The sequence below is a fragment of the Ipomoea nil genome, unplaced genomic scaffold (assembly GCF_001879475.1).
Source record: "Ipomoea nil cultivar Tokyo-kokei standard unplaced genomic scaffold, Asagao_1.1 scaffold3017, whole genome shotgun sequence".
Taxonomy (NCBI): domain Eukaryota; kingdom Viridiplantae; phylum Streptophyta; class Magnoliopsida; order Solanales; family Convolvulaceae; genus Ipomoea; species Ipomoea nil.
The window spans coordinates 967,978-995,581 of record NW_017619445.1 but is presented as its reverse complement, the minus strand read 5'-3'; the positions used below and the strand labels follow the sequence as shown (position 1 = coordinate 995,581).

At 40.5% G+C, this 27,604-nt stretch overlaps 1 protein-coding gene across 2 annotated transcripts; it reads left to right on the top strand.

Annotated features, from left to right (window-relative positions):
• Positions 1-649: 649 nt before the first annotated feature.
• On the top strand, positions 650-9,102 carry LOC109163358 (uncharacterized protein At1g04910-like). Of its 2 annotated transcripts, XM_019312118.1 has the most exons (10): positions 655-1,309; positions 2,312-2,381; positions 4,699-4,766; positions 4,915-5,003; positions 5,360-5,557; positions 6,347-6,551; positions 6,646-6,813; positions 7,728-7,895; positions 7,985-8,175; positions 8,371-9,102. In XM_019312118.1, exons 1-10 carry the CDS (start codon positions 935-937, stop codon positions 8,531-8,533), a joined length of 1,695 nt encoding a protein of 564 aa, XP_019167663.1. In that variant the 5' UTR covers positions 655-934; the 3' UTR covers positions 8,534-9,102. The 2 variants fall into 2 exon arrangements, with proteins under 2 accessions (XP_019167664.1, XP_019167663.1); XM_019312119.1 differs by lacking the exon at positions 8,371-9,102 and having other exon boundaries at positions 650-1,309; positions 7,971-8,115.
• The last annotated feature ends 18,502 nt before the right edge of the window (positions 9,103-27,604 follow it).

Below are 27,604 nucleotides of genomic sequence, written 5' to 3'. Positions count from 1 at the left end.
ATTGCCTCATTCGTCCTCTTTGTTGCGCTGCTTGCCAACCTCAGTCTTTCGGGCCCTAGTCCATATCCCATCGCATACGAATTAAATTACCTAGAAAATTATTTAAGATGTTTGATTCATTTAAACATTTCATGATTTTTAATTTTTTAAAAATATATTCTTATTATATACAAGCATCAAACAAAAAAAAAAAAAAACAATCGATAGTTTAATTAATCATATACAAAAAATTTTAGTATTCAATAAAAATATTCAAAAATCAAAACATTATATATGAAGGAAGTGTTGAGAGAGAATTTTTTTTTTATAGATAAAAGTGTAAGAAACACCAATTTATTATATTTATAAGAGACTTTGAACTTAACCTAAAAATATAACTACGTGAATAAATTTAGTATATTTTAAGAAGAAAATCTTTCCTTAATATTATAGAATTCCATTTCCTCTTTAACTACCTAATATGAATATTCTCTTAATTTATGAAAAAGTTGAGAATCATAATTTAAAAGTTAGTGCCCTATGAGTTACGCTTATTAACACCGTTAATCATAAAAAAGATATGCATTTGGTGTATATATTGAAGAATATAGTCCGAACTGGGTAAGCAGTGGCGCACCTTATATTATACGACCTCCAGCCTATCCCTCCCTGTCTGTCTCTGCCTGCCTTGTCACTTTTGTAATTCTCTTTCCAACATTATACTATCCCTGACCCCGCACTCAACCCTCTCTCTCTCTCTCTCTCTCTCTCTCTCTCTCTCTCTCTACATAGACGTACATAATACATATACACTTATGCGTTTATATTCGACTCACTCATTTGAGAGGGGAGAGAGAGAGGGGAAGAAGATTTTGGATTTTTGGAATTTTTCGTCGTATTGGGTTTTCAAGATTGTTGTATATATGTACTAAGAATGATGTGAAGTATAGGAGACATGCACGCGAAGAATAGGCTACCGAGCAGCGGACACAGCAGCCCCTCAACGCCGTCGTCGCCGCGCTCTCGGTCGCCTCGGGTCCGCCGCGGCGGAAAACCCGGCGGTCGCTTCACTCCGGGTCAACCCGCCCCAAGAACCCTCGCGCAACGCTTCGCCTGGATCCTCCTCTCCGTCCTCCTCCGCCGCCAGGGCATCTTTCTTTTCGCGCCCTTGCTTTACATCTCCGGCATGCTCTTCTACATGGGGACGGTGTCGTTCGATGCTGTGCCTATCATCAAGCACCGAGCCACTCCTGGCTCCATCTACCGCAGCCCTCAACTATACCTCAAACTTCAACCCGAGATGGATTCCGACAATTCATCCGCCGATGCGGTTAGTTTTTCTCCCAATTCGATCTCTGCTTCTCCTGATTTTCGCTTTTCTATTCATTCTTTAACTGGGGCGCTCGAAAGCGACTTGGATGACAATGCCTGCATTGATTTGACACTTTCTCGTACTGTTCTACTAATTGTGGTTATGCTTTTAGAATTTTAGTCTTAACTTATAAATCAATTCAATCTTTCACTTTCCTCACTCTAATTTAGATTTTAATGTCGAGCTAAGCCATAATTTGAATTGGAATTTAGCTGTTAGCATTGGTTGAATTAGAGAGATTTGTGTCTAGATCTGCAATTCCCTGTGAACATAGCTTGTACTAGCTGTGCTCACCCAATTCTTAGATGGTGCTGGGAGAGAAGGTAACACAATGCAGTTCTTTTTTGCAGTGTACTTGGAATCCTAAAATTAAGATTTGGTCTAACAATTTTCTTCAATAAATGCTAAAGTGATGAAGACATGGTAATATGGTACATCCTTTTGTGGCATGACTTTCGTAAACTCAAAATTGTATAGATTATTGGGTTTAACACCGAATTTGTATGGGTTTTTGCCACATGCTGCATTTGGGGCTCTGTATCTGTATTGTTTTTGGCTCCAGCTAAACTGTAAATTTTAAAATATAAAGACAATTTTATTTTTTAAAATAAAAAAGCAAAGTTTGATAAGGACATGGTAGTGTGATACAATGTGGAGAATTGATCAAATGATTGTAGTTGCCTAATGAAGTTACCTGAGATTACTGAGGTTCCTATCTCTTTATCTTTGTTTGTGTGCTAGGGTCCATGTATGTGAATAATCTTTATCAAGTTTCTTGATTTAATTATTCTGGAAATGCTTCTCTAGCATTACTTTGAGGTTCATTGGCTATCAAGTTGACAATTTAGTGTGTTTCACACAAGTTGCTTGAATTAACTGGCTATATGATCTGACTGATGATGCATGTAACCAGATGTTGATAAGAGGCACATGAGTTTTACTTTTCATAATTTTCTGTAGATATCAACGATATGGAAACACTCTTATAAAGGTGATGAATGGAGACCATGCGCAAACAAGTCATCTGGAGGTACAAGATATATAACATAACTCATGAGTGAATTTTGTGTTTTATTAATGTAATGTGGCTGTATCTGAGTCTTCTTTTCTAAAAGCTTGATTTTAATATTTTTATTCACTTTTCAACCTTTTTGTCAGTCATTCTGTCTTATGTATACCATTTTAATTTTTAATTTTTAATTTTTTTTTTCTTGTTTAAGTTGCTGTTAGGTTGTGTTAGTAATCCCTGTTATTGCATTTAGACAAGTGTGAACTCTAGCACAGTTTTACAAGTCATGCTTTATGTTTTTAGAAGAACAATATGCCAAAGTCTTTCTTCTTCGCCTGTCAATTATTATCAAATTTACATAGCTTTCTTCCTGGCTAATTCAGGCACACAGGATTTTAAAAGATAGGAATCCCATATTTCTTTTGTTACTTATAGCCCAGCGCGGATTCCTTTAGCAGCTGTTTTGATTATCTCTAGAAAAATTGGAATAGTTTATATGTTATCATAAAACAGTGTGCTTGTGATTGATATTGAAGCTGAATCATCTGGTGGGAAATGTATAATTTGTTAGAGCAATGCCTAGTTGTAATGTTTAATTGATTAGATCCTTCTCTCATTCTGACTAATCCCAATTCTTAGTGTCTACAAGATACTGCTCAGTAACTATCCAACTTGTGCAGGCTCCTTCTCGTTTCTTATGAGATTTGTAGTGTGTGTGCCCCCATAAGATGGAGTTGGAATGCAGTGCACAACTGATAATAAATACAATGTCTAATTTTCTGCAATAGTTTCCTTGCTTAAAAAGCAGGTTTTTTTTTTTTTTTTTTTTTTTACAAAAAAAAAAAAGATGCAGATTTGGAGTTAATTGTTGTTCAGACAGATATATTGAGAGGCCAATGTTGCAGAATAATTATTTAGGCGCTAGTTGGGTGCCTAGGTGGCCGAGTAATTATATATATAAAAAACGTAGTGGGGCTGTGTGGTTAGATTGATATAATTCCCCAAATTAGTCAACAACATATGTTAGATTGTTAGTTGAGTGCTTGGCTAGAGTAATATGGAAGAGGAGTAGGCGAGGTTAGCAAAGATGACCGAGTGACTCAGCAACTCAGCGTAGCAACTGCGACGATGAGCGGCTGGCTAGGCTGACGACTATGACCAGGCGACTCAACAACTCAGCGCAGCGACTGCGACGGCAAGCGGACGAGGAGGTTGAGGAGTGTGGCGACAGCGACTGTGATGACTTGACAGCTAGACGATTGGCGACGGCAACTAAGGCTCTGATGCTGTGGAGAGGGCAACACTAAGCGTTGTGGAGAAGACTACTTGGCGGCTAGACGTTTTGGCTTCCTTATTTTTATTTATTATTATTATTATTTTTGGGTTTTAGGGATTCACTATTTTGGTAGAATTAAAAAAAAAAACAAAAACACTATGCCGACTCGGCCGAGTTGGGTGCCTAGTCGGCCAGCCGACTAAAAGCCACCTAGGGTTGAAATCGCCTTGGCCTAAGGGTGCCTAGCGCCTAGTCGGCCTAGGCTGATTTTTACAACACTGTGAGTGGTTTTCAATGGATAGTCTAGAACCTAGATTCTTCATATGTACTTGTGCTTGATTCTCATTGCCTTCAGTTTCCTATGCACTTTACGAACTGGTGGTTGCACATGCATTCTATCAAAGCAACATTGCATTCAAACCCACTTTGTTTTTTGTTCAAAACATAAACAGTTGACCACAATATAAGTTGGCAAAATTTCTTGAAGAATCATCTTCCTTGTTGGCTGTCATTTGTTTATGTGAAGCTGTATCCTAAAACCATATTTTCTGCTGTGGCATCATATTGATGAAGCTCATTTGCATAAAACTGCTTTAGTTGCCATTTTTATTCATTATGTTATTGCATTTGTAGCTTGCATTGTTTTCAAATTTTTGAACTTTGGATCCCTATGTTCCCAGGATTTGAACATCCATTTATGGCTGCACCTATTGTTTAGTTGTTTGATTGACTTAGAACGAAAGAACCAGGTTATGTAGATGCTATCTAACCCCTATTGACCTCATGAACTTCTTATAATGTATGTAGTTAAAAGTGAAATCCATGTCTGTGATTTTATGAATCTTTAACTTCTGTTCTTATAAAATGAAAAATCAATATTTAAGCTTTTTCCATTCATCCTACCAACTTCCTTAACAATACCTGCTTGTAGTATACTAAATAACCACAATTTTTTTTATCAATCTATGATATGCTAGGTCTTATAATGCATTCATGATACAATACATTTAAATTCCTGTATTTTGGTAAGTCGTGCACTAAGATTGCATTACATGTTACTAGGTTTACCTGAATCAAATGGGTTCATTTATATCGAGGCCAATGGTGGTTTGAATCAGCAAAGAACATCAGTATGTATTTCAATCCATATATATATATATATATATATATATATATATATATATATATATATATATATATATTACCAAAACCCAAAACTGAAATTCCATTTAACAAGTCTTAGATACTTATTTTACTATAATTGGATTTCTGTTCCAGATATGCAATGCTGTTGCTGTGGCTGGTTATCTGAATGCAACCCTTGTGATTCCACACTTCCATTTTCATAGCATTTGGAGGGATCCAAGGTAAGTTATCAAGTCTATTTTCCTCTTTTATGTGCTCATGTTGGTTTTTATGAATTTATGTAGTAGTTCCGAAGATGCATATCAGCAAGTACTTGTATAAAGTGCCATTAAATTGATATGTTAGTTGAAATATTTTACTTGGTAGTTGGAACTAAAGTTGCCATGAGAAAGGAAGCAGTCATACCTTTCTCAATATTGGTCACATGTACTAGAATCAAATGGTTTTTCCTTGAATGTTATTTAACAACTATAGCCCATTAAGGGTTTGCTCAAGGTAATTTTCATTTTGATATTGCGCTGATTTTACAATCTCCGTCTCAAAGAACAATATGTTTTGTGCTGGCTTATTCATACAGCAAATTTGGAGATATTTATGATGAAGAGTTTTTTGTTCAAACCCTGGAACATGATGTACGGGTGGTGAATACACTTCCTGACTACATTATGGGAAGGTTTGACTACAACATGAGCAATGTATACAACTTCAGGATAAAGGCATGGTCTTCTATTAGTTACTACAGAGACACAGTTTTGCCGAAGCTGCTTGAAGAGAAGTGAGTTTCTGGACATTTTGTTCTGTCTATCTTCATTCCTCCTTTCTTTGTTTCAACGGTGCTATGCCTATATGGACTGGAGGTGTATCTTGGGTCTAATGAATATCCATGATTGTAAGCCTTTTTTGGGTCCAATGAAATCCTATGACTGCAAGGATTAAATTTGAGTATGTTACTTAATATTAAGCTCACCATATCATCCACATAAAGCTTGCCACATGCAAAAATGCAGGATATGGAGGTGTATCTTGGGCCTAATGAATATACATGACTGTAAGCCTATTTTGGGTCTAATGAAATCCAATGACTGCAAGGATTAAATTTGAGTATATTACTTAATACTAAGCTCACCATATCATCCACATAAAGCTTGCCACATGCAAAAATGCAGGACAACATGCCCCATAGGGATTAAACTGATAACTTATTTTATCTTAAGGAACTGAATTGATTTTATATGAATATTTAGAAAAGTGTAATTAATATTCCATGTGGATGGATACATTTACTGAGAATCCAAATTATGTAAATGAGGACTTTGATGTTTTTAAGCTGTTATGGAAGCAGGCTTTATGTGAAACATGTGGGACAAAACCATTTCATGTAATCACATGGAGTTATACTGTTATTTAAGCAGCAATGCTAACATGTAATATCTGTATGGTGTAAAAGATAGTTGAATTAATGGACTATTTATTTATGAAGTTACTGTTCTTGGAGCTATTAATCAATTTATTTCCACTTAATAATTACCATTCACCAATAATTTTCATAATATTTTCAACACAGGATCATCAGGATTTCCCCTTTTGCAAACCGCTTGTCATTTGATGCTCCTCCTGCAGTTCAGAGGCTTAGGTGCTTGGCTAATTATGAAGCCCTCCGCTTTTCAAATCCCATTTTAAGTTTAGGTGAAGCACTTGTTGCGCGAATGAAAGAAAGGAGTGCAAATAACAGTGGCAAGTATATTTCTGTTCATCTTCGCTTTGAAGAGGTTAGTCTTGTTGGAGCTGAGATTGGTACATCTATTGCTTCACTGGTTTAAATTTTTATTATCTTGGTTGTTTCTTTTTTATTCTCTTTGACAGGATATGGTTGCTTTCTCCTGTTGTATATATGATGGTGGAGATAGAGAGAAAAAAGATATGGATGCTGCAAGGGAGAGAGGATGGAAGGGGAAGTTTACGAAACGTGGTCGAGTTATCCGTCCTGGAGCTATTAGGTTAAATGGGAAGTGTCCCTTGACACCTTTAGAGGTAATATCTATAGCGTATTAATTAATATTCTACAAGAACAATTTCATTCCTGGTACCCATCTTTCTTAATCCAACGACTTTGGAAGTTTGGTCAAAAAGATATCATACAATTTTCTGATTGCCTTTTCAATGGTGGTAGAGACCTTATTTTAATAATAGTAGTAATAATAATAATAATAATAATAATAATAATAATAATAATAATAATAATAATAATTATTATTATTATTATTATTATTATTATTATTATTATTATTATTTGAAGTAAAGACCACCTTGGGATGATTGGGGGTTTGGTTGGATTCACACCAATTTGTTAATACCAAAAGTATGTAGAAGAATTTGAGTACAAAGACTTCATATCTTTGATGTTATAAATATTGTAGTATATAGTTTTCTTTTGATTATTACCTTATAATGTTGTCTTACTACAAGAAAAATTGTTGTATGCTACAAGCCTCATCTCCAAGTGTTTTTACAATTACTGTTATCTACGTGTGAATTTGTTTGTTAATGAGGTTTCTTATATACCTCAAGGATACTTCAGATTGAAATTTTAGATGGATATAGTTGATTAGTAGGTTGTTTTCACGTTCCATGCTTCAATCCTATTTCACTAGACCTAAGAACTCTGCTTAAAGAACTGTTGATGGCAGTATGGATGAGGTTCCTATGGCCATGGAGTGTAGTAATGTTATTTGGTAAATCCTTGATCCATAAAATAATGTCTTGTTCTACTTTAGAATATGCTATGATGCTATTCTTGAAATAGCTGGCTGCAGCCTACTCAGTTGAATCTTATTTAATTATGAATTAGGGTCAGTACTTCACTAGCTCTCTTGAAAATTTGCTTTGTTACCTTAGTGCCTTGACACATGCTTTGCTGTTTCATTCTTTAATCTCTCATTTATCAGGTTGGTTTGATGTTAAGAGGGATGGGTTTTGACAAGACTACATCCATCTATTTGGCATCAGGAAAGATATACGACTCTGAGAGATACATGAAACCACTATTGGAAATGTTTCCTCTTTTACAAACAAAAGAGATGCTTGCATCGCCAGAAGAATTGGCTCCATTTCAGGTGTAAATTTGTTCAGTTCCCCTATGAATGCCTTCTTGTAGACCCTCGTTATATGTTGGACTTAAGGTAACTCAGTTTATTGCATCCAGAATTATTCGTCAAGGATGGCTGCTATAGACTACACTGTTTGTCTTCACAGTGAAGTATTTGTGACCACCCAAGGAGGGAATTTCCCACATTTTCTACTAGGACACAGAAGATACTTGTATGGTGGGCACTCTAGGACAATCCGGCCGGACAAGAGGAAACTTGCACTATTATTTGATAATCCAAATATTGGGTATGCATTCTTGCAACATAATTTACTTTTTATTGATACTGCTGATGGTATAATAGACTGCACTTAAGCAAACATATGATTGAGAAGATCATAAAAAAAAATGATGCTTTGAATTGGGTTTCATTTTATTATTTTCCCCTGAAATCACCAGTTTTTCAGTCTGTTTTGCTTGAATATGGTGGATTTTGTTTCCAGGTGGAAGAGCTTCAAGCGCCAAATGCTAAATATGCGAGCGCATAGTGATTCGAAAGGGATTGAGCTGAAAAGGCCCAATGATTCTATATACTCCTTCCCTTGTCCAGACTGCATGTGCCGCCTTAATAAAACAAAAGATTCAAAATTGTCGCCTGGGACGTGATCCCTGAAATGAAGGTTGTGTTTTTTGTTCCTGTAATTTGTGTGAACATCTAGTTGCTAACCCCAGTGATTCTTTCATTTTTTACCCTCTTTCTATTGGAGAGAGGTCAACTACTTGGATTTTGAAAGGCTTGCGTTCCTCCTCCGGGGTCGAATATGATATTTTACGGGGCATGTCTCGATGGGTAACTGCTCTTCAAAGATGACGGAATTGAAGACGATTTTCCAGTCCATAGTTACCCAGGTGTTGATAAATTTCACTTTATCTGACCAAGCTGAAAATTGACAACAGAACATACATTTTCCAGTTTCCACATTGGTTTTGCTGTAATTGTATTTTTGTACGTTTCTTGTTCAGTAGTATGTTAGACCATAGAAGAATGACGATGAAGAACAGTATAGGATTTTGAAAATGCTTGGGTTCCAAATTTTTATTTTTGGATACCCACCCTACCCTACCCTACCCTTTATGTGAAATTTATATTCCCAGAGGTTCCAACCTCCGGGACCAGGATTGTTTGATGTGCTCGCTTGTATTATACTCTATTCCTTGCACAAATTTGACTTGGATACCTCGCTCTTGCGTCGTTCATCATTTCTTCAATTGTTTAAACATGGAACAGAGTTCATATTGCATTGTGAATTTTTATACACAAATTATGTACCTTCAGTTAACACATTCTGTACTTACCGTCAACAGTTTTTTACATTTAAATAAATAACTTGATAATGATAGCTAAAGGTACATAAATTATCAATTGCATGTATAAAATGTGTCAACTATAAATACGGAATCTGACTTGATAATTGCTAATACATAAACTATATGATAATCACAAGTACATAAACTGTAAGTGTAAATGTGTCAATTGTAAATATAAAAGTTGAAAATTATTTTTAAATCAGGCCTAACCTTAGTATAACGCTAAGTAATTTGCTGATGCGGTGTTGGTGATGAGATTTAAGTCTTCAACCTACTTCACAAATTAACTAGTTCTCTACCATCTTACTCATTTTTTTTTTTATTATTTTTTTTTAATATTTCTTGGAGGGGTAACCCAAAACAGTACAAAATATGCATGGTCATAGAACATCATGGACATTCCTCCAATGGGGGATATGTAACACCCCAGATTTTCAGGATATTTAAAACTTATGAAACAAAGGTAAAATCTTATTAAATCCCAAAAACAGAATACAAGAGTACGGAGTGCTATGCCACACCTGAGTTAGAGAACTCAGGTGCACAGGCTAACTAACTAATGCCTCAATAATGTAAATGTGTGAACATGGCACGCAGGCCGAAGGGGAAACTAACTACTTCTATGTTCCAAGTTCTAGCGCGCTCCAGTGACTTACTCTTCTGTGCCTGAAAGCCAAATATATCTGTTCAGCGAGAGATGCTGGTAACCCACTCCAACGTGTTGAAATACATTACATATAGAGATATATATAGATATACAAAAACCATTTTGAAGCATGAAGATATACGAGACTCTAGCTTTTAAAACCGGGAATGACTCGACAGATAAGGCTAGACACAAGCAACAGTTATAACAGACGTATACAATCCTCCACAGGCAAGACAGATAAAGCTGAGCACAATTAAAAATCATAACCCAATGTAAACAATCCCCAGCATAGATCCCATAGTCACATCCCCCAATATAATCATAAACACACTCATCCATATCTCATCACATAGCACACTTTGTTGGCGCCACAGGACCAATCGCATGCCCATACATGAGGGTCAGCGCATATAGCTCTGACACGGCCCCGCAGCACCCTGCCTCGTCTCACATTACGGAGGAGCCGATCGCAACCGACTAATGAACCACAGTTCTATATAATATTTATATACCTGACCGGTCTCTACCAGCCTCGTTAACAGTTGGATGGTTCTCAACCCATTCAACTGCCCATATAGTGGACCTTTGTCCTATATAATATTTATATACCTGACCGGTCTTTACCAGCCTGGTTAACAGCCGGTATGGTTCTCAGCCCATCCGACTGCCCGTATAGTGGAACTTAGTCCTATATAATATTTATATACCTGACCGGTCTCTACTAGCCTGGTTAACAGCCGGTATGGTTCTCAGCCCACCCGACTGCCCGTATAGCCCGATTGATCTCAACCAATTCGGGGTGACACGCACACATAACACGTAGCAAGCACATGCAACCCACATTAACACATTGGGAAGGGGAGGAAACGTATAACAAAACCTATGCGTGATCCTTCACATGCTAAGAATAGTCCTAAGGGGTTCATACTCCTTTCACCTAGGTCAGCGGGATACCAATTCAACTAGCATGCAATATATAAGACTCATACAACCTACGAACGGTACCTGAAATATCAAACTAGACATAGGCACGATAGACGGAGTCCGTTGGGACACCACGGGGTTCGGGGAAACATCAAACGGGGAAGCCGAGACCCCGGGTTGGGGTATTTTCCAGCGGGTAGCCGGTGGGTGGGGGTCCACCCGCCGGCTGCCCGCCGGCGTGCACTGTTTCGGGCAGCAGGTGCCCGGCGGGCAGCTGCCCGCCCGCCGGCTGCCCGCTGCCGGGACTGCCCGACTTGGCCACGGGTAGGTGGCGGGTCCCCTACCCCCACCTACCCCCCACTGACTCTTTTCATCACAAAAACGCCCCGGGAACCATTGTGGAACCCGAAACCATGCTTAGACACTTTACAACGCAATTAACGATCAACACGTAGTCAATTAACGGATCAAATACGAGAAACGTACGGCACATAACCTATCATGCTTTTCTAACATAATCGACACCCCAAACATGCAATTTCCCACCCGATACACCAAGAATGATATCATACGATACAACCTAGGGTTCTAATCACTTTTATACCCACAAGAATACGATTCGTCCTCCAATTACAAGATTCGGTGCAAATAACACATAAGCATATACAATTATCAAGAATGACATATAAACATCAAGAACTCCACATAATCATCAAGAACATCATAATTATCAAGAATCTCCCAATATCAAGATCACCCATGGAATTATCCCATCAATCATCAATAATAATATCGCAAATCATCAATACACAATAATATGGGGAAATCCTACGGGGGAAATCATAGCTATGAAAATAGGTTTTGTTGAGACATGGGTTACCTCTTAGCCTTAATTAATTCCTTGGCTATGAAGGGTCTTTCTTTAAGCTTTCTTGCTTTCTTGATTTTTTCTAGGGGGATTCTTGGAGCTCTTTGGGGTGGTGGGCGTTATTCTTGTGGTGGTGGGGGGGGGGGGGGGGGTTCTAGGTGCCCCTTAAGTCCCCTATTTATATATTTAGGTGTCCTAGTTAGGAACTAATATTATGGGCTTGCTAGTTCTATTTCTTTTGGGACTAAGGATTGGGTTTTAGGGATAAGGGCCCATGGACTATGGTGGACCTTCCTAATTAATTATTGTGATTTAATTCTTTCTTTTGGGTAATTGATTAAATGATTTAATTGATCTTAGGGGTCGTAACACGGGGTGTTACAGGATACCATGCATATAATCCTGTAACAGGCCTAACACTTCTACCGGGGGATCATTCAGAATATGCATTCCTTTGGGGAGATACCTAGATAGCTTTACTAAAGAATCTGCTACAAAATTATGTTCTCTGTTGACTGATGTGATCTGCCAAACCTTGAAACAACGCAATTCTCTTCTACAAGATAGAAGTATATTATGCACCACAGAAGTGGAAGGGTAAGTGCTATTCATAAACCTTGCGACTTCGTTAGCATCCGTTTCAAAGATCACTTTCCTCCATCCCCAATGAGCAACAAACTGAATGCCCTTCAAGAGGGCCCAAGCTTTTGCAACTTGAGGCGAATAGTAACCTAAATTGTGCATGAACCCATGTTTCCAACTACCGAAACAATCACAGATAACTCCTCCATAGCCGGCCTTCGAAGTATTAGGCTCAACAGAACCATCAATGTTGATTTTAACAAAGCCTTCTTGAGGTCTCTTCCAGCTCAAACCTTCCCAGCGAGATGAAGAAGTAGGATGAAGCTTACCCCTATCTGTTGCGAACGCCTTGATAGTCTCATTGGCTTGTGAGTTAACCCAGGTTATTTTGAATTCCAATGGTTTGGTAGAGTTGTTAAAAATGGCTTCATTTCTCCACCTCTAGATCCACCAAGATGTTATGGCAAAGAGAGTGTTGTCGTTGGATGGAGTTCTATCTTCTCTCTGCTCTTTGCTAGACCTTTTTTTAACCATAAGGAGAATGGAAAGCTCTTGAACCTTTTGTCAAAGGGCAGAAAGACTGCATTCCAGAGGCTGCTAGCTTCCGGGCAGCCACAAAGAACATGCTCTATGTCCTCTACGGCTCCAGAGCAGATTCCACAATAGTCACAACTAGCAATACCTCGTTTGACCCTACTCTGGATGAGGAATAAGTGTTTCATTCAGTTTCAATCGATAAGGATTACAGAGCTATATGAAATAGATAGCTATAATATCTCCTAACTAGTAGGGCCTATACAGAAGACTAAGCCAAACTATAATAACAAGATAAATAACAACAATATAAAAGATAACAATAATAACATTATTCACACACCCCCTCAAGCACAAGGGTGGTGTGTAGCCACACTGAGCTTGTCACGAAGAGTCGCGAACCGCGGCCCCGGTAGTGGTTTGGTGAAGATATCTGCAAGCTGATCCTTCGTAGACACGAAATTAACGATAAAATCACCTGCTGCAACCTTGTCCCTGACAAAATGAAAATCAATCTCCACATGCTTCGTCCGGGCATGAAAAACCGGGTTCGCACAAAGATAAGTAGCACCTAAGTTGTCACACCAAAGAGTGGCAGGATTCCCGGAGTGCAACCCAAGTTCTCGGAGTAGTGAGACAATCCATGTGACCTCGGCAGAGACATCAGCTAGGGCTTTGTACTCGGCTTCAGTCGAAGAGCGGGCTACCGTGCACTGTTTCCTGGATAGCCACGAAACAAGATTAGTGCCTAAGAACACCGCATACCCGCTAGTGCTCTTTCTGTCCACCGGACAACCGGCCCAATCAGAGTCAGAGAAAGCATGGATGTCGGAGGATGTGGACGGAGACAACCGTAACCCATAGTTCAAGGTGCCTTTGATATAGCGTAAAACCCGCTTCAATAGAACCCAATGATCTGTTGTGGGCGCATGCATGAACTGACAAAGACGATTCACAGCATAGGAAAGATCTGGTCGTGTGATCGTGAGATACTGTAAAGCCCCGACTAAGTGCCTGTATTGTGTGGGATTCTCGTACGGTTGATCTGAGGGTGAAACGGCTTGTGTAACAGCCGCTGGAGTTGTAAGCGGTTTGCAATCTGACATTGCTGCTCGACTCAGGAGATCATTCATGTAGCGGCGTTGAGAGAGCATAAGACCGTCATCCTGTTTTAATGTTTCGATGCCCAGAAAGAATCCTGGTGTACCAAGATCCCGGATCTTGAAAGTAGTAGATAGACCCTGAAGCAAAGCATCTATTAACGGAGCATCGTCACCCATCATGATTATATCATCCACGTAGACTAATAGAAATACCCGGGAGGCCCCGGATTTGTAGTGAAACAATGAAACATCAGTCTTCGAGGGAGAAAAGCCAGCTGAAATCAAGTAGTCATGCAGCCTTTTGAACCAAGCTCGGGGTGCCTGTTTCAGGCCATACAGGGAGCGCTGCAAGTGGCAAACATAGTCAGGGTGGGTTGGGTCTTCATACCCGGGAGGCTGTTTCATGTAAACAGTTTCCTCTAAATTCCCGTTTAGGAAGGCGTTATGCACGTCCAACTGACGCAGAGCCCACCCCCTTGATACGGCTAAAGAAAATAACAAGCGAACCGTTGTCGGTTTGACTACGGGACTGAAAGTGTCGAAGAAATCCTCTCCAGCTACTTGATTAAACCCTTTGGCGACTAGTCGAGCTTTGTAGCGCTCGATCGATCCGTCAGCGGTGCGTTTGGTACGGAAGACCCATTTGCACCCAATGACGTTCATATCCGGTGTAGCCGGGATGAGTTTCCAAGTGCTGTTATGAATTAAGGCATTAAATTCTTGGTCCATGGCATCCCGCCATTGTGGATGACCAACTGCCTGTGAGTAACATGTGGGATCAGTAGTAACATTTAAAACATGAAAGGGCTCGTCAGTTCCTCGAGTCATGTGACGTAGTCTCATGACATGGCCCTTGTCAGTGGTGTGTTGCACACGAGTACGCTTCCGTCTGGCCGGGACCGCAGCCGGCGCTTCAAGTGCCATAGGCGGTGGGTCCTGTGCCAAAGGAGTGGGATTTGATGACAAAGGTATAACACTCGGGGAATCAGTTGTCAGACCATGTGGTATAATAGGCCCGGCGGCCCATGGTGCTTGGGTAGGAACCGCTTGTGTCTGATCCTGTATTTCTGAAAAAAGGAAAACAAGATTCGTCAAATCGGACATGACGACAGATATAGACCTTCCCCGTTGTGAGATCCATGCACCTATACCCCCTAAAAGACGGAGGATAGCCTAGGAAGACACAGGGTGCAGAGCGATACTCTATCTTGTGCCGATTATATGGCCTGAGATAGGGATAGCATCGGCACCCGAAGACTCTTAGAAACGTGTATGGAGGAGACACTTTGTGTAACCGACTGTAGGGTGTTTCAAAATTTATGGCTGATGAGGGGAGATAGTTGATAAGACACGCAGCCGTTTCAAAGGCATAGTCCCAGTATTGTAAAGGGACGGATGCTTCGGCAAGGAGTGATAACCCAGTCTCAACAATATGTCGATTTCGGCGTTCCACCCTACCGTTTTGTTCATGTGTGTACGCACACGACTGCCTATGTATTATGCCAAGGGAATGGAAGGTTTTGTGTAACTTTTGGTACTCACCCCCTAAGTCTGATTGAATAGCTTTGATAGAACGCGAAAACTGGCGTTCTACCATAACACGGAAGGAATCGAAAATTTTATAAATATCCGATTTTTGCTTTAAAGGATAAAACCAGCAAAATCGGGAATGATCGTCAACGAATAACAAAAAGTAACGGAAACCTAAAGAAGAAATAACGGGGGCGGGGCCCCAAATGTCAGTGTACAGCAAATCTAACGCATTTTGACTAGATAAAGCTACCCTATCTAATGGAAAACGTGACGATTTTCCAAGATGGCAAGCTGCACACGACCCCGACGCCTCAGATTTATTTGTGGTAACCGGACAAACTTGAAGGACACGATTCTGGACTTGGCTATGTGGATGACCCAACCTGCGATGCCACACCCCAGGAGTGGCCCGGGAGCTTATGAACGCAAAATGTGACTGTGACATCGGCAGCTTGTACAGACCGCCCGCAACAGGACCCTTAAGAAGTGTCGCCTTGATGACGGAATCCTTCACAAAAAAACAATTTTGTGAAATTCGAAGTAAACATTATTTTCAGTTGCAAAGCGGTGTACAGATAATAAAGGAACTGACAGTTTGGGTACAACTAAAATATTAGACATAGACAGAGATTTAAACTGAGTAGGAATAGATGCATGGCCCACTCGGGAGACCGTCAAACCTGCGCCGTTCCCGACTCTTAGAACATCGCTGCCTGTGTACTCTTCAGATTGCAAAACCATCGTGGAATCCGGTGTCGCATGGGCGGTGGCTCCAGTGTCCGGGAACCATGACCCGACTGTCGGTACGGTAGCATCATCGCCGGCGACGACAAGATTGGCTTGTGGAGCCGGCGGCGGAGTCGTGTATCGCTTGTAACAATACACCGCAGTATGTCCGTGCGAGCGGCATATTTGGCACCGGGGAGCTCCGCCACGGCCACGCCCTCCACCGCCACGTCCACGACCCTGCCTGCCGCGGTTCTGCCCACCGCGATTGCTGCTGCCACCATGGTCGCTGGACTGGTGACGTCCACGACCTGCGAAGAAGGCTGCCGGAGAACCTGTAGTGCCGCCTTCTGTGGCCGGGTAATCGTCGGAGTAAATAAACTCCTGAGCTTGGAGATAATCCGAAAGCTGGGAGATGGATACCGGAGTTCCGGTGACGGTGAGAGACAACGCCATCACCCTAAATTCTGGCCTCAACCCCTTGAAGACGTACATATTTTGTTCGTCCAGAGAGAGAGGGCGACCGGCGAGGGCGAGAGCTTCCACGATGAGCTGAGCTTTGCCGAGGTATTCCGCCGGAGAGCTGTTCCCTTGCCGCAAGGATTGGAACTGGCCCAACAGATTCAAGCAACGCACCCGGGAAGATGACCCCAACGCACCAGTTATGGCCTCCCACACCTCACGCGAAGTGCTCCTCCCTACTGCCAGATACATAACCTCATCAGACAGTGAGGAGATGAGAAGCGACATGATGGATTGGTCCTGTTGCACCCACGCGTGGAACACGGGATTGGGACCAGTGGTGGCGGGCGTGGTCGTCGTTGCAGTGCCGGAGTCGCCGGAGGTTGGTGGAATGGCGATCGTGGATGGTGGACATGGATTTTCGCCATCCACAAAGCCGAGCAACCCTTGTCCTTTGAGAAAGGGAACGAGTTGCGTTCTCCAGAACAGGAAATTGCGAGAATTGAGCTTGATGGATACAAAATGATGGGCTGAGGCAAGCGTGTTTGGGGTGGTGGCCGGAGTAGATACGGTGGCGGCAGTCACCGTTCTCTCGGAAGAATTAGTCGACATAGTCGATCGGAGAGGGAGAGAAAAAAAAGGATTAGGACCGTTGGCTCTTGATACCAGATGAGGAATAAGTGTTTCATTCAGTTTCAATCGATAAGGATTACAGAGCTATATGAAATAGATAGCTATAATATCTCCTAACTAGTAGGTCCTATACAGAAGACTAAGCCAAACTATAATAACAAGATAAATAACAACAATATAAAAGATAACAATAATAACATTATTCACACTCTGGTTGGTCATCAACTTATCATGACAAACACGCCAAAGAAATGTTCGAATACGGTTTGGAACCTTCAATTTCCAAAAATTATTCCATTTGGCTGCATCGATGGTTTCTGTCGTTCCCATTGCTAAGTCATAAGCTGAACTGGTTGAGAAGCAGTCATTGGGTTCTTTACTCCATAGGATGGAATCCTCCAAGTCAGAGTCTTCAATGAGGAAGGTCGCTGCAAGATTATCTAGTTGTTGCTCTGGTAATAAATTGGTAAGTTGATCCCAGTCCTAGACTATTTGAGGAACCCAATAGCTTGCAACAGTTTTCTTAATCTCAGATGAGGGAATATCACAAATCGCTAGTTCTCTAAACGAAGTGACATCACGCCAGCTATCAAGCCAAAAAGATGTTATTCTACCATTCCTCACATACTTTTTTATTCCCTTTAGCAGGATGGGCACAGCTCGAAGAATTCCCCTCCACGCATTAGACATATTCACTTTGGGACGCCAAACATAGCAATCTGGACTATAGATGGCATACTTAGGTTTGAATACCTGAATCCAAAGAGCATTTTCTTCCTGTAGAAGCCTCTAGCCAAGCTTTGCCATGAATGCCAAGTTCATTTGCTCAAGTTTTCGAATCCTCAAACCCCCCGCAAGCTTTACTCTTTGTCACAGTTTCTCACTTCACCAAATAACACTTCCTCTCCCCTTCTTTGCTCCCCCATAAGAAGCTGCGAATTAGCTTTCCGATGGATGAAATTACACCAGCAGGGAGTAGGGTAGTCTGCATGGTGTAGTAAGGAATTGATGATAAAACTGACTGGACCAATATCTGTCTGCCAGCAAGCGAGAGAAACTTTGATTTCCATCTTGCAAGTTTTGATTTGATCCTATTAGCAATGCCATCTAAGGAGTCTCGCTTTAGCCTCCCATGAATAGAGGGAATTCCTAGATACTTCCCCAAGTCATCCACGCATGGTATGCCAACCGTTTCTGCAATTCTATGCTTCAAAGATGGGCTAGTATTCTTAGAAAAGAACACTGAAGATTTGTTGAAACTAACTTTTTGCCCTGATGCTGCGCAAAATATGTCTAGCTAGCGCTTCATCTCAAAAGCTTGCTCAACATAGGCTTCGCCAAACAGGACGAGATCATCTGCAAAAAAAAGCTGAGAAATATGAGGACCTCGTTTTGTTACTTTTATACTTTTCCACCAACCACAACTTATAGAATCTTCAATTAAATGGCTTAATCTCTTGATACATAAAACAAAGAGTAATGGGGAAATAGGGTCTCCCTGTCTAGTCCCACGTTTTGCATTGAACCACTCCAATTGCTGCCTGTTCCAAAGAATCGAAAGTCTGGGCGTAGAGACGCATTCATTGATGTTCCTTCTCCATGCTTCGTTGAACCCGCAGTCTCGAAGGGTATTATCAATAAATGACCAAGCAAGCCTATCATAGGCTTTTTCCAAATCAATCTTCATTACCATCCGTCCCACTGCGCCTTTCTTATATTTCATAGAGTTCAACAACTCTTGGTACACTAATATATTGTCTATTATCATTCTGCTGGGGACCTTTTGACAAACTTTGAGAAAAAGACTGAATGTCCCCTTCTTGATAATCTCTCCAATAAATAGTGATTGTTGTACATCTATTCTAGACAAGAATATATCTACACTTATTACGCTAATTATTGTTATTCTACATTAGGTAAGAATATATACACCTAATTATACAAATTATGAAAAATATGATCAGCCATAATTCTGCCAAATCTCAGCCACAATCACAGTCATCGATCAGCCACAATCAGCCAAATCTCAGCCATAATTACAGTCATCAATCAGCCTTTGATATCCCCCCTCAAATTGATGCTGAATGATCAGAAAACATCAATTTGGTAACTAGAAAATGATGACGTTGCCGTGAGAGGGCTTTAGTAAATACATCAGCAGTTTGTTGATCAGTGGTGATGTGAGGTAACGAAATGACATGCACATCATATGCCTCACGAATAGAGTGACAATCCATCTCTATGTGCTTGGTGCGCTCGTGAAAAACTGGATTAGCTGTAATTTGGATAGCACTAGTATTATCTGCATGAAGTGGAGTAGGTCCCATTTGAGGAAACCCAATATCGCCCAGTAGTCCCCGAAGCCAAACAATCTCAGAACATGCAGATGACATAGCACGATACTTAGACTCAGTGGAGGATTTCGACACTCGATCTTGCTTCTTGCTTTTCCAAGATATAAGAGAATTACCAATAAACATGCACCAACCAGTAACAGAACGTCGAGTATCTGAACAACCAGCCCAGTCAGCATCACTATATGCAACCAAGTGCATAGGAGAATCCACAGGAAAGAAAAGACCCAGAGTAGAAGTGCCTTGCAAATAGCGAATAATGCAACGAACAGCAACCAAGTGAAGGTGCCGAGGGGCCTGCAAAAATTGACTAACTTGCTGGACAGCAAAAGAAATGTCAGGCCGAGTAATAGTTAGATAATTCAAGCTACCCACCAAACGGCGATTCAAGGAACGATCAGGTAAAAAATCACCGTCATCGCGATGATATTTAACATTCACTTCTAAAGGAGTATCAACTGATCGACCATAGTGAAGACTAGCCAATGCAATTATGTCTTGAATGTATTTATGTTGATGTAAAAATAAACCAACCGCCGTAGAGTTTACTTCCAGGCCTAAAAAATAGCGTAAAGGACCTAGGTCCTTCATATGAAAAGAATTTTGAAGGCGCTATTGAAGCTTAGAAATCAATTCAGAATCAGTCCCTGTAATAATGATATCATCAACATATACTAGGAGCAAAACAATGCCGTTAGGAGTCTTGCAGAGAAACAAAGAAGAATCATATTGACTTTGGACAAAGGCAAAGCTAATAAGTGTGGATCGAAACTTATCAAACCAAGCACGCGGAGCCTGTTTTAAACCATAGAGTGACTTTTTGAGCTTACAAACATCAGAAAAGGGTGTAGAAAATAACCCTGGCGGAGGAGTCATATAAATTTCTTCCTTAAGATCCCCATGTAAAAAGGCATTCTTAACATCCATCTGCCGTAATGACCAGCCCTTGGAAGCAGCAATGGCTAGAATGAGTCGCACTGTCGTCATTTTTTGCCATCGGTGCGAATGTCTCCTCATAATCAATTCCATATTTTTGTCGATTTCCAAGTGCCTCCAACCTTGCCTTGTATCTGTCAAGTGACCCATCAGGTCTCAGCTTAACGGAATATATCCATTTACAACCAATGGGTTTAACACCAGTAGGACATGGAACAATATCCCAAGTATGAGTCTCCTGAAGAGCTTGAAGTTCTTCGTGCATAGCTTTCTCCCAACATACATGTTTAGTGGCCTGAGAATAAGAGGTATGTACTGTAATATCAGCTACAATAGCAGAAAAACCATACCTATCAAGAGGATGACAATTACGAGTAGATCTGCGAAGAGCCAATGGGGGGGGGGGGTACTGGATCATGGGTGGGAAGTATTTGCAAGGAAGGGGTTTGTCGTCGCTGATACACAAAACCAGGTTTAAAACGCTCAACGGAAGGAGATATATCATCAAAGCTAGGAAGAAGAACACCATGTGAAGAGAGATCTTGCTAATGATGAAAATAGTACTCATGTTCAAAGAAAACCACATTTCTAGAAACACGCAGTCTATTAGTGGTAGCATCATAACACAAAAAACCTTTGTGTGTAGTGCTATATCCCATAAATACACACCTTACTGACTGAGCTGAAAGCTTGTGACGTTCACGTGAAGGCAAGTGGACAAAGCAAACACATCCAAAAGTGTGTAACATATGATAATCAGGCTGCATACCAAAGATACGAAAGTAAGGAGAATCAAAATTCAATTGTTGAGAAGGTAGCCGATTAATTAGATAAACTGCCGTTGACAAAGCTTCCACCCAAAATCTAGGTGGAACTGAGGCCTCTAAGAGTAAAGTGCGAACCATATCCAGCAGGTGACAGTTTATCCGTTCAGCCAACCCATTCTGTTGAGGGGTATTAGGGCAAGATCGTTGGGATATAATGTTTTTTTGCTGTAAGAAAGCTTGAAAATCATGTGACATATACTCACCTCCATTATCAGACCGTAGAACCTTGATGAGGGTGGAAAATTGAGTCTCAATATAAGCTAGGAAACTTTTGAAAACAGTGAAAACTTCAGCTTTGGTACGCAGAAAATATATCCATGTAAAACGACTATAGTCATCAATGAATGTCACAAAATATTTATACTGCGCATGAGAAGTGATAAGAGTAATACCCCAAACATCACTATGTATAATTTCAAAACAAGTATTAGCATGAGTCCCATATGTAGGAAAAGGTAACACTTTACTTTTTCCTAGTTTACAAACAGAGCAATCAAGACTACTAGAAGAGCACTGATTTTTGTTGCCAATATAACCATGTTTCATCAAATGAGATAATATCACATTATTTGGATGGCCCAACCGTTTGTGCCAAATATCAGCCTTATTTTCAATAAAAAATAGACGACAAAGACAAAGTTCTAGGTATAAATTGCAATGGAAATAATCTGCCAACTTTAGGCCCCCTCGCGATCACCTTCCCCGACCCCTGATCCTGCACAAGACAACTATGACGAGAGAAATTTACATTACAGTTATTATCCACCAACTGCCCAACGGAGATTAAACTAGTAGACAATCCCGGAGAGACAAATACATGACGAAAGGAAGGTCCAATATCACCAATGGCGGCAATTGGAAGATTACTTCCATTTGCAATCTGAATTTGTTGTTTACCAGTATACTTTTGAAGATTATGCAGCCAATAAGGTGATCCAGTCATATGATTTGATGCCCCAGAATCAACAAACCAAGGAGAAAAAACAATCTTACCTTGACCATGAAGTCCAAGAGTAGAGAATGTTGTGATGATCATCTGCTGGACCATTTCTGGAGTAGCAAAAGACGGACTTGTGCCAGCAATCGTGGATGGAGAACTGATATTTGTAGGGTCTAAGATAGCAGCCCGAAAAGCCTGGCCTCGTCGGTTTTCTGGGTGTGTAGGACATTGCTTGATAATGTGTCCATTCTGTTTACAATAATTGCAGAATTTCTTACCACAATTGCAGGCAATATGCCCAAACTCCTTGCAACTATAGCATTGCATTTGTCCCTTCCCTCGGTCCTTCCCTTGAGCCGCATAAGCAACATTAACAACCTCAGAAGTCTCCTTGGACGAACCTAGAACAGCTTGTGTAGCCATTCTTTGTTCTTCATGCAATAATTCACAAAGCCATATATCCAAGGAAGGGACAGGAGATCTATTCAGCAATCTACCCCGAGCAACTTCAAATTCTGGCATCAGTTTCATCAAAAACTGAGCACGTTGACTATCTTTATGAACCTCCTGAACGCTGGCTAAGGCCTCTTTAGGTACCTTTGAGTAAATAATACTAGAATATTCGCTCCATAGATTAATAAATCCAGAATAATACTGCTCAATAGAGAGATTACCTTGACTGAAGTTACTTATCTCAAGTTCGAGTTGAAATCGTCTTGCAGTGTTACCTTGATTATAGATGCGCTGCAAATAATCCCACATCTCCTTAGCTGTACTAAAGGAATGTAAATTGTTCACCATATGAGCTTCAATAGAACCTAAAATCCAAGAGATGATCCGAGCATCTTTTGCCTCCCATTGATCACGTTCTTGACCTTCTTCAGGAGCCGAATCAGATTCGTCAATGTGACACCAAAGCTCCTTCCCTTTTAGAAACATTCTAAACTAAAATTCCCATGATGCATAGTTCTTTCCTGTAAATCTGATAGCCAAAGTCTCTGTAGGCATCCTTCCAAGAAAATTCTCTGCAGACATTCTTCCAAAAAAAAAAAGGATAATCCCAAGACCAAAATTGTTAATCAAAAAATAATCAACCCAAAAAAAAAAAAAAAAAAAAAAAACAGAACCCTCTGGAAGACAACAACACAGAAAAAAAACACAGAAATTCGAAGATTTAGCTATGAATTAAAAGAAAAAAAAAAAAAAAACTAGCTGTGATACCATGACAAACTTTGAGAAAAAGACTGAATGTCCCCTTCTTGATAATCTCTCCAATAAATAGTGATTGCTGTACATCTATTCTAGACAAGAATATATCTACACTTATTACGCTAAATATTGTTATTATACATTAGGTAAGAATATATACACCTAATTATACAAATTATGACAAATATGATCAGCCATAATTCTGCCAAATCTCAGCACAATCACAGTCATTAATCAGCCACAATCAGCCAAATCTCAGCCACAATCACAGTACCTTTGGGATAAGAGAGATTAGTGTATCATTGAAACCCGTTTGAAGCATACCATTCTCGAAGAAGTCCACAGCATATTTAACCAAAGTGTTGCCTACTACATTCCAATATTTCTGGTAGAAGCCGACACTGAAACCATCCGGCCCCGATGCCTTACAAGGTGCCATATCAAACAACGCCTGTTTAATCTCATCTGAGCAAAAGGGAGCATTAATTTCCTACTAATCAGATTGGGACAAGCTAGGAAAACGCCCCTCTAGAATACTTTGATGATCAGTATGAGTTTCCTCCGAGAATAACTCCATGAAGTAACCACGGACATGCTCTTTAATCAACACTTCATCCAGAATCAAGTTCCCATCCTCATCTTTAAGCGCATTAATCTTGGATTTTCCATTCTTCACCGAGGTGGCTGCATGAAAGAAGCGGGTATTCTGATCCCCGGAAGCAATCCAGTCCTCTCTCGACCTCTGGAACCAGATAAGCTCCTCATGGAAAAGAGTTTCATCTAGCTCTAGTCTAAGCTTCTTTTCTGATTTGATTAATTCTGGCTGCAAGTTGATTGCAAGACTGCACTGCACCCCACCAATCCGAGCCAACAAATGCTTTTTCCTTTGAAACACATTACCAAAAACACATCTGTTCCATTCAGTAAATGCTTTCGCCATTATGTTCTTATTTGTATTGAGATCGAGTGCGTTGTTCTAGGTCTGATGGACCAAATCCTGATAGCCCGAGTGAGTGGACCAAGCCATGTTGAACCGGAAGTTCCTACTCTTTGAAGCCTGGAGAACTGAGCTCGTCTTTATGAGTAAGGGAGAATGATTAGACCCCACCATGGGAAGGTGATCGATCGAAGCTGTAACACCCCAATTTTCTAAAACCTTATAATTAAACGCTTAACTTAAATAACGCAACTAATCAATCACATTAACTTACTAAGCATGAAAACAAAGGGATGTCACTGCCACAATCACCGTACCCGGTGACTGCATAGGCTAAAAAGGTACTAACTATCCAGAACTTACTACATTAAAGTAAACTTGGGGGAAAAAATACCCCGGTGTCTATCACCAACAAAACAACAAGTGTCTACATCTATAATCTCAAAAACATCAATAATAGATCAAAAGAGTTTAGACTAATAGCAACTAACTACACTAGTCTAACTCGAGCACTCTCAAGAGTTGGGCCCACCTGAAAGGGGGTTTGCAAATAGACAAATAGAAAACACCCGTTAGCACGAAGCTAAGTATAACTCCACTCAACCCTGTAAAATACTACAGTATATACTTTGGAAAAATATTTGTTCACATTCCCAAATTAAGCAATCTCAATCACTTAGGCAAAACCTTAAGTTAAACCACAAAGCTTTCTATATGCTCACAACCTAAAATATCAAATAGGCATACTTCAACGATATCAAACCTAACAACATGCTCTCAACCCTGTATAACAACTCAATAACAATCTCATGCTAACACATAAACTTCACAAACAATCTCATGCTATCAAGTTCTCGTCATGCAATCAAGGGCAATCAAATATCCACCATATAGTCTATCTTATACATATCATGCAAACTCGTGCAATCATACGTCAACATGCAATCTAGTGCAATCATATACTCATTATGCAATCTCGTGCAATCATATACTCGTTATGCAATCTAATGAACATGAAGCTTTAGATTAGGTATGGATAGATATACACATACACTCTTTTGTAAAAAGAATACTTTTTCTTGTGTAGGTTTCTTAGAGTCACAATGACTCGCTTTCTTTCTCTTGAGTCTCTTGACTCGATCTCTTTCTTGCTCAAACTTTGTCATGCTTCTCGTTTCTCTTCTTGTGCGAGGCAGGTACTCCGCCGCAGCGAAGCCCTAGCGTACGGTGCAAGCTTGTGCATCTGCCACATCCGTAACTACGGAACCTCTAACTTGTGAGGAGGTAGGACCTTCACACTCGTGAATGGACCTAAAAATGCTCGGAAATCTAGTCGGCTTAATACTCAACTCGCCCACAAAACCACTCTCTTGGTTCTTAATCTTTCTTTCTGGCTTGCTTTCTATGTGGAATCAGGTATCGTACTTTTAGTGTGCACACCCCCTAACCAGGATTCCAAGCCTGGCGGGCAGTCTCCAACCTCGTAACGTGGGAATACACCACGTTACATGATAAATCTGTCGGATCGCAATGTCTGTTTTTTTTTCTCTCCGAAAGGACATAGTCCCAACGAGTCCTCCAGAACCTCACTTATATAGATATCATATATATCTCATGCAACTTGTAACACCCCGTGTTACGGCCTTCAATCCCGGATTAATTATTTAATTAATCCCGTTAATAATAATTAAATATGATTTAATTCGGTTAGGTTTCCTTTAATTAATTAATAAAGGTCCACCATGAACCGTGGACCCTTGCCTAAATTAGATTCCTAAGCCTATTAGGAATAAAGAAAGTAAACCCTTTACTATTCAGATTCTAATTAGGAATCCTAGACCTAGTTATCTATTAGGAATAAAGGAAGTAGGCCTTTTACTATTCAGACTACGAGTAGGATTCCCTTTAATTAATTAATATGGTCCACTATGGACCATGGACCCTTATCCCTAAAATAAGCCCTTAGTTCTATAAGGAATAGAATTAGTAAACCCATACCATTCAGACCCTAATTAGAAGTCTTAAATATATAAATAGGGATATAGGAGGCACCTAGATCTTTCACCACCATAATCTCTCACCACACAAGAAGTTCCAAGAATCCCCTTAGGAGAAATCAAGAAAGAAGAAGGCTTAAAGAAAGACCCTTCATAGCCAAGGAATTAATTAAGGCTAAGAGGTAACCCATGTCTCAACAAAACCTATTTTCGTAGTTATGATTTCCCCCGTAGGATTTCCCCATATTATTGTGTATTAATGACTTGTGATGATTATGATTGATGATTGATGTGATGATCCCATGGGGGATCTTGATAATCTTGATATAGGGAGATTCTTGATAATTATGATGTTCTTGATGATTATATGGAGTTCTTGATGATTATGTGTTGTTCTTGATAATTGTGTGATGCCCTTGATGCTTATGTGTTATTCTTACCAAATCTTGCAATTAGAAGGCGAATCGTATTCTTGTTGATATAAAAGTGATTAGAACCCTAGGTTGTATCGTATGATATTATTCTTGGATTATCGGGTGGGGTAATCGCATGTTTGGGTGTTAATTATGTTTAGAAAAACATGATAGGTTATGTGCCGTTCGTTTCTCGTATTTGATCCGTTAATTGTCTACGTGTTGTCGTTGATTGCGTTGTAAAGTGTCTAAGCATGGTTTCGGGTTCCACAATGGTTCCCGGGGCGAAGTTGTGTGATAAGAGTCAGTGGGGGGTAGGGGACCCGCCACCTACCCACGGCTGGAATGGTGATCCCGGCAGCGGGCAGCCGGCGGGCGGGTAGCTGCCCGCCGGTGACCCGCTGCCCGGTATAGTGAATCCGGCGGGTAGCCGGCGGGTGGCCCCCCACCCACCGGCTACCCGCTGGAATTTTCCCCATCTTGGGTTCCCGGCTTCCACGTTTGATGTTTCCCCGTCCCCCGTGGTGTCCCAACGGACTCCGTTTATCGTGCCTATGTCTAGTTTGATATTTCGGGTACCGTTCGTAGGTTTATGAGTCTATTATATTGCATGCTAGTTGAATTGGTGTCCCGTTGACCTAGGTGGAAGAAGTATGAACCCCTTAGGACTATTCTTAGTATGTGATGGATCACGCATAGGTTTTGTTATACGTTTTCTCCCCCTTCCCAATGTGTTAATGTG

What these genes read in the sequence shown, in the direction of transcription:
- LOC109163358 (XM_019312118.1), top strand. Translation starts at nt 935, where the DNA reads ATGCACGCGAAGAATAGGCTACCGAGCAGCGGACACAGCAGCCCCTCA. An exon ending in ACAATTCATCCGCCGATGCG is followed by an intron (nt 1,310 to 2,311) that starts GTTAGTTTTTCT and finishes AATTTTCTGTAG; the next exon opens with ATATCAACGATATGGAAACA. An exon ending in CGCAAACAAGTCATCTGGAG is followed by an intron (nt 2,382 to 4,698) that starts GTACAAGATATA and finishes ACATGTTACTAG; the next exon opens with GTTTACCTGAATCAAATGGG.